The sequence below is a fragment of the Mya arenaria genome, chromosome 10 (assembly GCF_026914265.1).
Source record: "Mya arenaria isolate MELC-2E11 chromosome 10, ASM2691426v1".
Classification (NCBI taxonomy): domain Eukaryota; kingdom Metazoa; phylum Mollusca; class Bivalvia; order Myida; family Myidae; genus Mya; species Mya arenaria.
The window spans coordinates 31202097-31215325 of NC_069131.1; the positions used below are offsets into that span (position 1 = coordinate 31202097).

Below are 13229 nucleotides of genomic sequence, written 5' to 3' on the forward strand. Positions count from 1 at the left end.
TTGGCGTTGCAGAACAAATTGCCATGATTTTTCTTATCTGCTTCATAGTTGTTTTCAAACGCTGAATTTACATTTAAATAAATGCACAAAATGTTCATGATATTGTGATGACCAACCAGAGTGCACGCGAATGTTCATCATATTGAGATGACGCATAGTGCATTATTTTGATTGTCATTTCAAGGTCACACTTGTAGGTCTGACAAAAACCAAATTGCTGCATTACATTACCAAGTAGTGATTTTTATAACTGTTCTTTATGATTTAACCATCACGATTGATCCAATATCATAACGAACAAGACTGCATAGAGAAGTTCAGAATTGGATTCCACCAATACTCTACTGCGCTTTGTTTCGCTGTGTACCATGTCAATGTGGCAAGGAAATCTGGTAATCAGGAATAATTCATGAGGTAGTTTCATTGGTTCCGCAAGATACCAATACAGAAAAATGCACAAACACTCAACAGATGTTTTTCTGAAAATTCTGGGTTTTGAATTGAGTAATTTATTTGAAATAGGTGTTGTCTCCCCTGCATCATGAATAATTCATTAAAATGAGATTTTGTCTGTCAATTTTCCCACAGTGTGAATGTAGTGTAAGTGAAGAAAGTACTTTGGTAGCCAGTGATGGAGACGCTCAGGCAACAGCAGGTTACTGGTATTTATTTGCTCTAGTAGCAATATAATGAGGAAAAGGAAACAATCACTCGTATATATATATATATATCAGAAAAATAAACCTTTTATATGCATTTTTAACAAATATTAAATAAAGGCTATTAAAAATATTTGAAATGATTTATTAAACAGCACTTGTAAACAGAATGATGACCTTTTTAAGGTGCATTAGTGTTTCATTTTACTTTACATTTAAACATGCATACAACATGTATCAATTTACATACATGTATCATCCAACGGTAATATTATGTAAGTAAATCATAGCCCTGATACAATGCGTCTCATTCCATAAAAAATCTTAATGTAATTCAAAGTCCATGAATATTTCACTTCCGTGCATCATGTGTGAAAAGTTCATGTGAATTTCATAAATGTATGTCAACGAGTCAATGAAAACATATCGAGTCCATCACTTGAACACAACTGTATGAAGCATGGCTCCGAGACATTGGGTGATGTTCTCTGTCATCAAGACATCTACATGTTCCTCCAGATGGCGCTTCGGATCCTGAAATTATTAATTTTTGATTAACAGTGATAAAACCAATAATTCTCCTATTGAAAGGAAAGTTTTGAACAAAAAACATGTCTTGTTTCATTATTTGATGTTATTTAAAATACCTGAGATGTTTGACAAATTACTTTATACATGTATGCTAATGTTACTGGTACAAGCTAAATATGTATGGTAATTGGCTAAACTGGTAGTTCGATTTAAAATTGGCGACCAACCATTATCAAAAACCATGCATTCCTTTGTGAGAGTGTGTGAATTTTACATATATATACAAGAATGGACCCTCCTAACCTGTTTGCCAACATTCTTTATTGCCAACTGCTCGGGTGTCATGCTTTCTTCCTCCTCTAGGGCCTAAACAGACAACATAAAGACTTATTATTTTCCTTTATTATAGTAATACTCATTTTAATTTTAATACTTGTATTACTATTATGATCATTATTATTATTGTTATATAAATATTAATACCACTATTATTAGAACTATTATTAATATCACATCTATTATTATCATTACTTTTGTTATTATTACTATCATGATTTATCATAACTATAACTTTTATCATACACACTTTGAAAATTCAAAAAATCAATCCAGAAATCGGTGACCAAGGTTTTAAACTTCATGGACCAACCTTGTGGTAATTCCTGGCCAGTTCCAGCATTTCTTTCACAACAGATTCATTATTTGTACAATGTGTCTTGTAGTCCTGTAGTGTAAGTCCATCCGCCCAGCTCTTCTTGTGGAGATTCAGTAACATTTTCTGCTCTAGTTCGTTCTTACGGTAATTGATGGCTATGGAGTAGTAGTGACGGTTTAGGCCATGGATTAATGCCTGAAAATGAGAAATATAAATATATATATATACGGCTGATTTATGGAACCAAGAAGTACTTAAAACTTGACCTTAAAAACTCTTGATGTGAAATTTTGAAATTTGATATAACAGCTCACAATCTTGAGCATTTGTTTGTGTGTGTTTCAAATGTCTTGCAGGCTTAAAATGAAATCACTTTATCTTAAATTTCATTTAAACGTGTGACATCAGAGCTCACAATTTTGAACATTTGTGTGTATTCCAGATGTCTTGCAGACTAAAAACGAATTCTCTTTATGTTAAATTTCATTTTAACTTAACATGATTAAAAATGAATTCTACATGTAATGTATCAGAGGTCCTACTAAAAAAATGTAATTGTTTCTTTAATTGTAATAAAATGCTCCCATTTCTTTTTAATTTTCAATGTTAATAGCTATACTGCAAATTTCCCCACAAAGTCTTGCACATTTACACAACATCCCTTGGTAGTTCAGGCAGCATAGAAATATGAGTTGGAGAGGCATTTTGGCTCAGACTCCTCCATGTTTGACATGATGGGGTGACATGTGTATATTACCTGTATGGAAGGTTTCTGGAGATGCCCCAGGTTGGAGGTGGTCTGTCTGGGCTCCTGCCCTAGCACCATCATATTGGGGTTGATCAGGCGGAAGGCATCGATCACAACCTGCACAAATAGAATGGTGCACACCCAAGATTTAGTTTGTACAAATTAACACACCATTCTTAATCTCGATATGAACAAATTAACACACCATTCTTAATCTCGATATGAACAAATTAACACACCATTGTTAATCTCGATATGAACAAATTAACACACCATTGTTAATCTCGATATGAACAAATTAACACACCATTGTTAATCTCGATATGAACAAATTAACACACCATTGTTAATCTCGATATAAACAAATTAACACACCATTGTTAATCTCGATATGAACAAATTAACACACCATTGTTAATCTCAATATGAACAAATTAACAGATTACAAAACATGGAACAATCCCACCACTGTCTCTTGATATTTAACATTCACTTATTTAGTCTGAACTACAAACAAAATTTATATACTGCCAGTCAGCCTGTCTCCAAATTACTGCAATGCATTTTAAATAGTAAAGTTAAACCTTCTAGCTTACCTTTCCTTTGACACTCTGTATGGGGTCAACCACTACGGCCACCGCCCTCTCAGAAAGTGCTTCGAAGCTCTGTTGTGTGTTAATGTCCACACCAGACAGCCAGCAGCCGAACCCAGGGTGGGAGTGGTACCAACCAACAACCATCTCTGGCCTGATGAGATATAATAAAGATAATAAAATGCAAATATGAAATTGTACATCTGTACAGAAATTACCAATTTAAAAACTCCATATCTCAATTGCGAAGGGGGAAATAATTGTTTGAGTTATGTTTTTATAATATCCATGCTTCATCTTAGTTATCATTAACACAGGTTTCACAGCTTTACAAATGCTTGGCTACATGTAGGTGAAACAATGTTTGTTAGTTAACATATCATGGCTTTAAAATGTTTAAGACATTTGAAGACTGTCATTGCAGCAACGACATAACAGTTGAACTCAAATAGAAAGATCAAAACTCAAAGGATCATAATTGATACTGACCATTTATAAATGGTTAGAAACAATACTTCAAGGGACATACCGTCCAGTCTGTTTAAGCATGTCCAACATCTTGGCCTGGAAGACGGGATCCACAGCTTCCACACTCACTCCCTGTAATACACATATTTCTTATAAATGTTTACTGGAGTTGTGTAAAATCAAACTGTTTATAAATAAGAAACATGCACTTAATGAAGATTTCATTACTATTCTGCCGGATGATGCTTGGTACGTTAAAACATTAGCATCTCTGCTTTAGGGTTTATGAACTTACAAGTTTAATAAGCTTTACTTTATGGAACCAACTAGAGAATGCAGAGTTTAGGTCATATATTACCTTTTAGTGAAAAACATGGCTTTTTCATCAGGTATTGAGTATTACCAAAACTGTCAACATTCTGTATTGACCAACTTAAAAGTGGCTTTAAACAGTACAGATATTTAGAATCCAATGATGTTTTAGTACTAACCGTGCCAGACTGAGGCATAGCAAACACGTCTATCACTCGGACTGTGTAGTCATCAACAAACTCTCCCAGCATCAGACCCATGACTTCCATGGGTACACCTGCACGTCCGTGCTTCAACATCTATGGGAGCGAGAAATATAATGAAGTGTTCATTATCTGGTTTCACAGCTTATAGAACATGACTACAGGTAAATACTTTAGCGGAGTTGAGAGCAAGAGCGGGAGGAAGGGAGCGACTAAACATTATAAATATATATATGTACTTTACAATATACAATGTATATATTATAGCGTAAAAAGAATTGGGAGAAACTCCTTGTGCCTGAAATTGGTCACAATTTCAATTCAAAAAAAGACTGCTTTTTTCACAAAAGTGGTAAAAAATTCAGAAATCTGAAAATACATGATTTTTTTGTTAATTTTGTTGTATTTTAGCATGTAAGTTGTGGTAGGCAAAGGTACAAGCCAAATCTTTAGTAGTTTTTGTAAAGATCATTGTTTTTAAAATCTTACTTTTTCTCAAACTAGTGTCAACATTTTTCACAATTCAAAGGGCCCTTGCCCCAGTCATAAAATGTTGAGACTCGAACCCAAATGGAGACCACTTACCTTAAGCAAAGCTAGGGATGAGATGTAGACCTGCTCTGCTGTGTCCACTGCCGGGGCATCAGATGGCGGAGCTCCCTACAATAAATTGGGAATTTACTATTTATGCTATTTGTTGCCAAGTCTTTTAATTTAATGAAACTTTTATAATTGTCTTATTTTGTTCATAAGTGTGTTAATTAACATAATAAGTTTATGATAACATAACCATTGGCTATAATTATTTTAAGAAACATCTTTTATTTCACTAATTCACTAAATATTAATGGAAGATGTTGTTTTGTTTGAGAGTAAGGTGTCTGGTTCAATCAATGCTGCAAATCTTACAAACATACAAGCTTGTAACTTATGCCTTCAAATTCTCAATCATAACACACGTTATACCAGGATTCTTACACATATCTATGTCAAGTATTGAACCACCTACCTGCCCCAGGCCATGCATCCCTCCTCCGAGTCTTAACAGTCTGTCCATATCTGTAATATTGAGACAGCATGGAATTAAGGACAAGTTTTAAGGTTAAACAAAGTTATTGTTGGAAACAATGTTTGCTCCCTCCGAGCACAGGCATCTGGATCATTGTTTGTCACTTAAATGTACTGAAGATATTTAGTGTCTTTCATATACAAAAAAGTTTGTACATACAATGAGATAAACAACACATCTGAAGATATTTAGTGTCTTTCATATACAAAAAAGTTTTTTTTGTATATGAAAGACACTAAATATCTTCAGATGTGTTGTTTATCTCATTGTATGTACCCAAAATGGTTTTAAACAACATTTAAGTGACAAACAATGATCCAGATGCCTGTGCCTCCGAGGGGGAACAAAGTCAAACTATGTGAAAAATCAAGTTAAGCTTCAAATAAAGTTTCATTGAATTAAAGTTGATACCTGCTGAGAATTAGCCCAGACACAAATGGACCTTCATCACACTACATAAAAACAAAATGGGACATAACTCTGTGACAAATCATCAAACTTGAACATGCTATAATATGGACATCTTCTCTTGTTAGTGATAGTTGCCATAAAATTTCATTAAATTCAAGCATGTAGTTAATAAGAAATAGCACAAAAAGTGGAACAAACTTGTTCTATATCATTCTAAATGGAAATAAACTCAGTGAAAAATTAGTGCGATGATCATCCTGAAAATTCTCTTTTCTGTGAACGTTTCATGGTTTTAATAAAGCCAGTGGTTGCAGAGCAAAAGCCTTGGCAAGAGAAGTGGGATGGACAAAGCGGCGACAATATGCTCTTAAAATGTTTTAGGAAGCATAAGGATACTGTAGTCTCTATATAATAGTTTTCAACCACGAACACAGTTTTAAGAATTTTAAAAACTGAAATTTTCTTGGGGAGCTTATGAAATAAACATAAACATCAAAAGAAACACCAGTCTTCTTTACTTACTGTGAAATCATTAATGTTCGTGGGGCATTAATGTTCTTGGTTTTCGTGGGTTGGGTGATCCACGAATTCAAGATCCCACGAAATATTAACCCTTTATTCACTTTTTCAATTGCCTTGTTACGTACATACTCTAGTATATTCTTTACAGAGGTCGCAGTATACAGTGTTAAAACCTGTCTCACTGTATAACTTACGATCATTATTCTGTTAATATATTATAACTGCCTTTAACAAATAATGAACCAAATCAATTAAATGTGTTTTATGCAGCAAATGACAATTATAAGCACGTGTTTAAACGTGTGCTGTTAATGAAAATCTCGAAGTTTACAAGATGTGCGTGACGAGTGTCCATACTCGATTTTTTTATTTAATGAAATAATTAATCGATTATTAGTATATTGAAGGTTACTAAGCACCAAACGTGACAATATACGCACCTTTTCGGTGTTTTCACAGTTTGCAAAATTCTTAATTGGCATTCAATGGCTTCCCCTATCTATATTTATGATCAGGATACATCTTCTTTTATTACCTTTATTCCCAATTAAATCGATAAGTGACATGGGTATAAGCACTAATTGGCATGTCGTACCACATTAGCGATTGTCATAAACCGAGTGACGTAGAAGACGGAAATCACGGGCCAGCACGTGGATATTATGCAGACGATCTAGGACGACCGCATCTTCGATTTTTTTTATTTTTTTTCAAAAATGAAAATCCACGAATTCAAGTACCCACGAAATTGTTTTTTTTTTTGGCAAACCACGAAATTTCATGCCCACGAACATTAATGATTTCACAGTATCAATTAAACTTAATAATCAGAACAGAACAGAACAGAATTTTTATTACACGTAAACTATACAGTTTTTTGTGTTTCATATACATATTTTATAAATTACAATTACAATTATACAATGTAGTGTGAAATATTAAATAAATATTATAATTAATCTATTTTTAAGGATGAACTGGAATAGAAAACACGAATCAATCAAACTATAATAGTATATAATACAATAACCAATAGTTTGCTTTTTATATACTAGTATATGTTGGAACAAATGATACAATTGATCAATTTCTAACAATAAAACAGACTCACATAGTATATATCAACATAAATAGTAACCAATGGTTACAAATGTTAACAAAGCATACCACTGCTTGAGATAAAAATGTGTATCAAGGCCTATAATTATTGATTCATTAATAAAGTAGAACGCACCTTAAATGCTTCCGATATATATTTGCTTAACCTAAATGTTTCAGATGTATTTTGTGTATTAAGAAGTTGCACAAGTTTAAACATACTAGGTCTTATTCTATAATAACCTTTAATATAAGTTTGTCTTAATTGGACATAAGGTGTACACTTAAATATAAAATGAAATTCGTCTTCTACTTCGTTCGAGTCACATACTTGACAAGGACGTAAGTGGCGTTCTAATCTATCATATCTGCCAGTATGAACTCTTAAATTATGCGAACATATACGTATTTTTGTGATAGCAATTCTAAGATTTCTTGACACAATATTGTCTAAATAGGATTCAAACTCGAATGCAGTTTTAAGTACTCTATAAACTATTAAGACACCATTTTCATTAACACTTCCATGCCATTGTTGTAAATATTCGTCTATCAGACGCTGTTTAAAAATACAAATGAACTGGTTTTCGTTTAGCTGTGTATCATTACACCATACATCATAAAAGCCATATCTGGTGAGAAGGTTCTTAACCTTATTGAACCAATTATCCTGATTGTTATTAATATTCAACATTGCGTCTTCTATGACAGATTGAGTAATTATATTGTCACTTTTCTTAAGTTTGAACCAGTATTTTACAATACGTACATATCTATTTATATACAATGGGTATCTACCCAATTCACCGTAAACAGCAACATTTGAAGACGATTGTCTGACGCCTAGTACGGCTTTGCAAAATTTTAAATGTATCTTTTCTAGCTGTGTAGACTTCGTAAATCCCCAAATTTCACACCCGTATGCAATTATAGATGAAACAAAGGCATCAAATAATTGCAAAGCTACCCTAGGTTTACATTCATACTTTTTAAGATTTGACAGCAATGTGTTTACTGCTTTTAAACCCTTACCATATAATGTTTGGGTATTAAGGCTAAAATTGCCAGTATAATTTAAAGTTACTCCTAGATAGTTAAAATCATTTACAACGTCAACATCTTCGTTTGCATACAACCATTTTTCATTACGTTTTGTGCCACCTCTTTTGCGAAAAATTACAATTTTAGTTTTAGCAATATTGACCTCTAAGCCCCAGGTATTACAATAACTATATAAACGGTTTAACGACAATTGTAAGTCTTCCGGGGTTTCACCAAGAACAACCATGTCATCCGCAAATAACAATAAAATCAAAGAAATATCACGTAAAGCTAAACCACAATCGTTTCTATTTTGTAAATACAATTCTAAGTCTTCCACAAATAATGAAAACATAATCGGGGAAAGTATCTCTCCTTGCCTTAAGCCTACTGCTATATTAAAAAAGTCTGAATAGCTATTACAGTGTTTTACACAGGACTTTACTGACTGATACATATTGCGTATAATACGTAATATTTTACCATCTAAATTGGATTTATACAACTTTAACCATAGCGCACTGAGATATATGGAATCAAAACAACGTTTCATATCAATGAAACAGCAATACAACCGTTTATTTAAGTTAACGTATTTTTGCACAATTGACTGAAGAATAAACACTGCATCGATTGTAGACCTGCCTCTTCTAAAACCAAACTGTGCATCAGAAATTACATTATTTTTTTCACACCATTTAGTTATTCGCTGATTAAGTACACATGTAAAAAGTTTTGCAAAATTGCTTAACAATGTTATACCTCTATAATTTTTAATAAATCAACAGTTCAAACTATCTGAGGTTCAGTATATCAATAAATAACATGCGTGAAAGCTGTCTGTTGAAACCTATTCAATGGTACCCTAATTTAAAGTCTTCAATGTCCAACACCACAAGAAATAATTAACTGTGATTTTATTTACTATATATAAACATGTACGAAATTCAAATTTCATGAAACCAGCAAGCCTGGCTTGTTGAAGACAAACTTTTTCAAGCCGAATACAAAGTTACAGGCCAGAGATTCCATTAAACATCCATATGCTACGTTTAAGGCACAAATTCTGTCAGAATACTGGTATCTCCCAAGTAAAGTTAAAATAAATCAGTAACAGGGGATTTTACATCAATTTATTACATAAAGAGTACACAAAAATCCTTGATCTATATTGTCACTTAATTTGTAACTTTGGCCAGTTTTGACACCTCTTTCCGAGGAAAAGACTGCTTTGTCAATGACATTTCACCAAAAAAACAACAAAGTCAATGGTTCCTACATGGTCTTAACGAATGAACATGCAACATACAATGTCAGAAGAACCTGAGTACCGACAATTTTTGGCCACATGACGACATTCTAGTAAAAAATATGTCAGCCTTGCAAGTATGTTCAAATATCAAAATAACCACGATAAAACAAAGTTTATCGCAAATCAAGGTTGGTCATGATTCTAGGGACAAGTATGATGCATGGTTTCATTCACAAATATGGCTATTAGAGTAATTCTGAGTTAATTAAATTTGCAGTACCAATTGTACTATTCAAATTATGGAGCAGTTTTAAAATTAGTTTTTTTTTTGTCTAATTAATTGGCTCTCAAACAGCTCTAAAAATTGTAAACTCTTGAGTCCCTGCCCAAGCAGCGAATGTAGTCCATATATAAACAGCTGCTTCAGAGTCTTTGACGATTTTTTATTTGGCCGCTCTACGCGTCCATATCCCACTTGTTTTTTTCCTAGCCAAGAATGACAGATCCCAGCGTATATTGAGCGGAAAGATAATGGGAACCTGCTAGGTTCCAAAATTGCCACACTTTGTTTACAGTAGTCGATCTAAATTAGACTTTATTTCTGTTTCATTTAACACTTGAGTGTAATAAGAAAAGGGTATTGGCTAAAATTAATTAATGTATAACTTTCGTGTTTAATGCACCAGTCAATTGTAACCCCCCCCCCCCCGCCCCAGGTCCGGGGGTAAACCAGGGATAGCAGGGGAAATGGGCTGTGTTTTTACCTTCCAGGTGGCCCTGCAGTGCTGGGTGACTGCAGTGGTTTTGTCTTCATGCCAAATATAGCGGAAATTGGCATTATCTAGGGTCCCTTGGGTGCAGGGGCATTTTGCGGGGCTTTTACAGGCAGAGCGTCCCTGCAGGACGCAGATTTGGCAGAGCGTCCCCGCAGGACGCAGATTTTATCTGGGCTTGGCTGGACCGAAAGTCAAAGTCCCCGCTATTCCCCGTACCTGGGGGAGTCGTGATTACAAAGGGTACCCGTTACAAATGACTGGTGCATTAGTATTGTGGAGTTAGAGTTGAAGAATATATTTTACATGGGTATGGATCAGTCGACTTGTGGCGTGTAGGGTACAAAATGAACATTTATATGTTAAAAAACGTTGCATAAATGCGCATTAAGTGGCTAGCAGATGAAGAAATCTGGAGTGTTTATCCACCTGTCAACAACATTCAATCACTGTATCTATTCTATACAAATTACAAATTCCAGACAATCAATCAAATCTTTAAATAAATTATATGCAAACCCGTATCAAACCAACTGATTTCAATCTTTCAATTTACTTAAAATGCAATATATACCTTTCGATAATTGAAAAGAGCCGGTTTCTGACAAAGCGAATTATACCGGAAATAGCGGAATAAAGCACGAATTAAACGAACGGTATCAACAAAAGAAGTTCCTAAAGTGCGAAACGGAAGAACCGTAGTAAAATGAATTCACAATGCGCGATGCATCCCGATCAATCTTATAAAAAAGTATATAGATCTAAGGCTAGAAAAAGTTTCATGATTTTTTTTTTCTCCTGTTTTGTTGATTGTTCAACCATTTTTACATGTGGAACAGGGGCTCCTAACTGAAAGCAACCATAGGTATATTATCTATTCTCATTCGTTGTTCAAAGTGTTAATACAAGTTTGGCCTTTTATTTATTTTTATTTCGTTTGTTATTTAGTAAATCTTGTTTTCATTTATGTGCTTATTTGTGCTGCACAATGGTCCGTTATGTCTGGTCCATAATCATAATGTCCATGGTCCGTGATATTCGTGACCCGTTTTATTGTGGGCTACGTTAATGGAAATCAATATAATAACATGTACATTTTAGACAGTTTTTGTAGGTATTCTAGGAATTAATTCAATGTTTAACATGAAACGACATAGTTCAGTTGAGTAACGCTAATGTTATTCATGTATTTTCTACAAGACTGAGCTATGAGGATAGTTCAACACTGGCCTTAATTTCTTTGAATACATCTAGAGAAGAAGACAAGTCTAACACAATCCTCAAATTACTGACATGAATATATCTAAGTCTACTTTTTAGTACGGGAACAATCACTTAAATTCTTACTTCATCATGACCAGATGATTTGAGAATCTCCCTAACTTTTAAAACCCAGTTTGCAAAATAATAATTATTTCCCAAGAGATAAATTTGGTCCTTAATATAGCATCTAAAATACAATTCGCTTGATTCACTATATATAATGAAGTGCAAAATGCCACATCGCCAATAATTAGTAAGTAAGAAATAATGTATACAAAATAATGTGAGCTGCTGCACGAAAACTAAACATGTATGATAAATAATGGATATCATCACAACCGTATCACTTAAATTTTAAGGAACTGACGTCTGAAATCTGTCGAAATAAGTTAAAGAAGCAAACGTACATGTATAACGATATATATTATTGAATAAAGAACCTTTTCAAAAAATTGAAAACAATCAAATATGTTTGTCTGCTTATGAGGCACGAACCCAGAAAAAATGACCTTAATTGCAGAAATTCCCTATGCACAGAAGCTACGGCGCATCCGGTATCTACAACGACATGATCTGTTTTCACCCGGTCAGAAAAAAACAACCTTTGCTTGCGTAACATATTTTTCAATACCATCGAACTTGTAGTTAATGCGTTTGATATTAGTTTTTAATGTTTAATAACTGTTCACCCACTTTTATGTCGACAGCACTGACATCTAGACTCGCGTCACTCTTCTGTCCCGCCGGTCCCGAGTCACTGGATGTCCATTTGATTCCGTGCAGCCAGTTGCTTTTTGAGTCTTGGTCACTCGCTCATGTCGATACGCGCTTCGAGCGAGTCGTCGAAGAAAGAAATTCTGCCGGATTATTTGTCAACGACATATTTGGACAAAAATTTCCACTGAACAATGGTTGTCGGGATAAAACTGTTTTGGTAGATGAAGGTTCGGGCTCGGATTTGATTGAAACATCGATTGTGCCTTTCGGGTATTTTGATCATTACTGAGTGGCGGATCTAGTGCTATGTCAACTAGGTTGTTTATTATTTAAAAATCGCATTTGATGTACCGCTATTGGAGACCGTTCTATATAAGGTCAGTGTCTGTGCGGTTCCAATCGTGTTCCACGATTCTCGCAGCACGCCATGGGATAATTCATATGTGACAGTCGCTGTGGGATGACATACGCGGCTTATTCAAGGAAAGGACGAACGTACGTCTTATCTTCCATTTACCCCTTTCATATACCTTGAACAAATTAAGTGTAAAAATGGGCACATGCAAACCGGTTTAAATACCCAGTAGTGTTTTTACCAAGTATTTACTGACTGTGTCAAGGCGGCTTCCCCAAAATTTACCAAATGGTGATATGTTCGTATAATTTTCAGTCTATGTTGTAACATGGTCAGTGTTTTGGCTTGAATTGTCATGGTTGAAATTCAATACACTCCGCTGATTTTATAGTATAACAGTTATTTTTGTAACGAAACTGTAATTTTTAGGACGTTCATTATTTGCTAGTAAAATTGCCAACTGAAGTTAAAGAAACATTTAATCAACTGCCACTACAGGTTTCATTTTGTGATCGCATGGCTTGTTGGAAATATACTGTTTATAACAGGGTCTTCGTAA

General features: G+C 34.2%; 1 protein-coding gene across 2 annotated transcripts; it reads right to left on the reverse strand.

Annotated features, from left to right (window-relative positions):
• Positions 1-651: 651 nt before the first annotated feature.
• Positions 652-10985, reverse strand: LOC128206778 (26S proteasome non-ATPase regulatory subunit 14). 2 transcript variants are annotated; one of them, XM_052909473.1, is made up of 10 exons: positions 10910-10985; positions 5179-5228; positions 4755-4829; positions 4146-4265; positions 3716-3786; positions 3190-3340; positions 2603-2710; positions 1840-2040; positions 1494-1556; positions 652-1193 (listed from the first exon to the last, which is right to left on the reverse strand). In XM_052909473.1, the coding sequence occupies exons 2-10, from the start codon at positions 5224-5226 to the stop codon at positions 1095-1097; spliced, it is 936 nt and encodes a 311-aa protein (XP_052765433.1). In that variant the 5' UTR covers positions 5227-5228; positions 10910-10985; the 3' UTR covers positions 652-1094. The 2 variants fall into 2 exon arrangements, with proteins under 2 accessions (XP_052765433.1, XP_052765435.1); XM_052909475.1 differs by having other exon boundaries at positions 10931-10949.
• Positions 10986-13229: the final 2244 nt, after the last annotated feature.

Excerpts from the sequence above, each read along its gene's own strand:
- LOC128206778 (XM_052909473.1), bottom strand. The coding sequence starts at position 5,226 with ATGGACAGACTGTTAAGACTCGGAGGAGGGATGCATGGCCTGGGGCAG. Across the intron at positions 4,266-4,754 it reads CATCCCTAGCTTTGCTTAAG|ATGTTGAAGCACGGACGTGC; the intron begins GTAAGTGGTCTC and ends TCGCTCCCATAG. Across the intron at positions 1,194-1,493 it reads TAAAGAATGTTGGCAAACAG|GATCCGAAGCGCCATCTGGA; the intron begins GTTAGGAGGGTC and ends TAATAATTTCAG.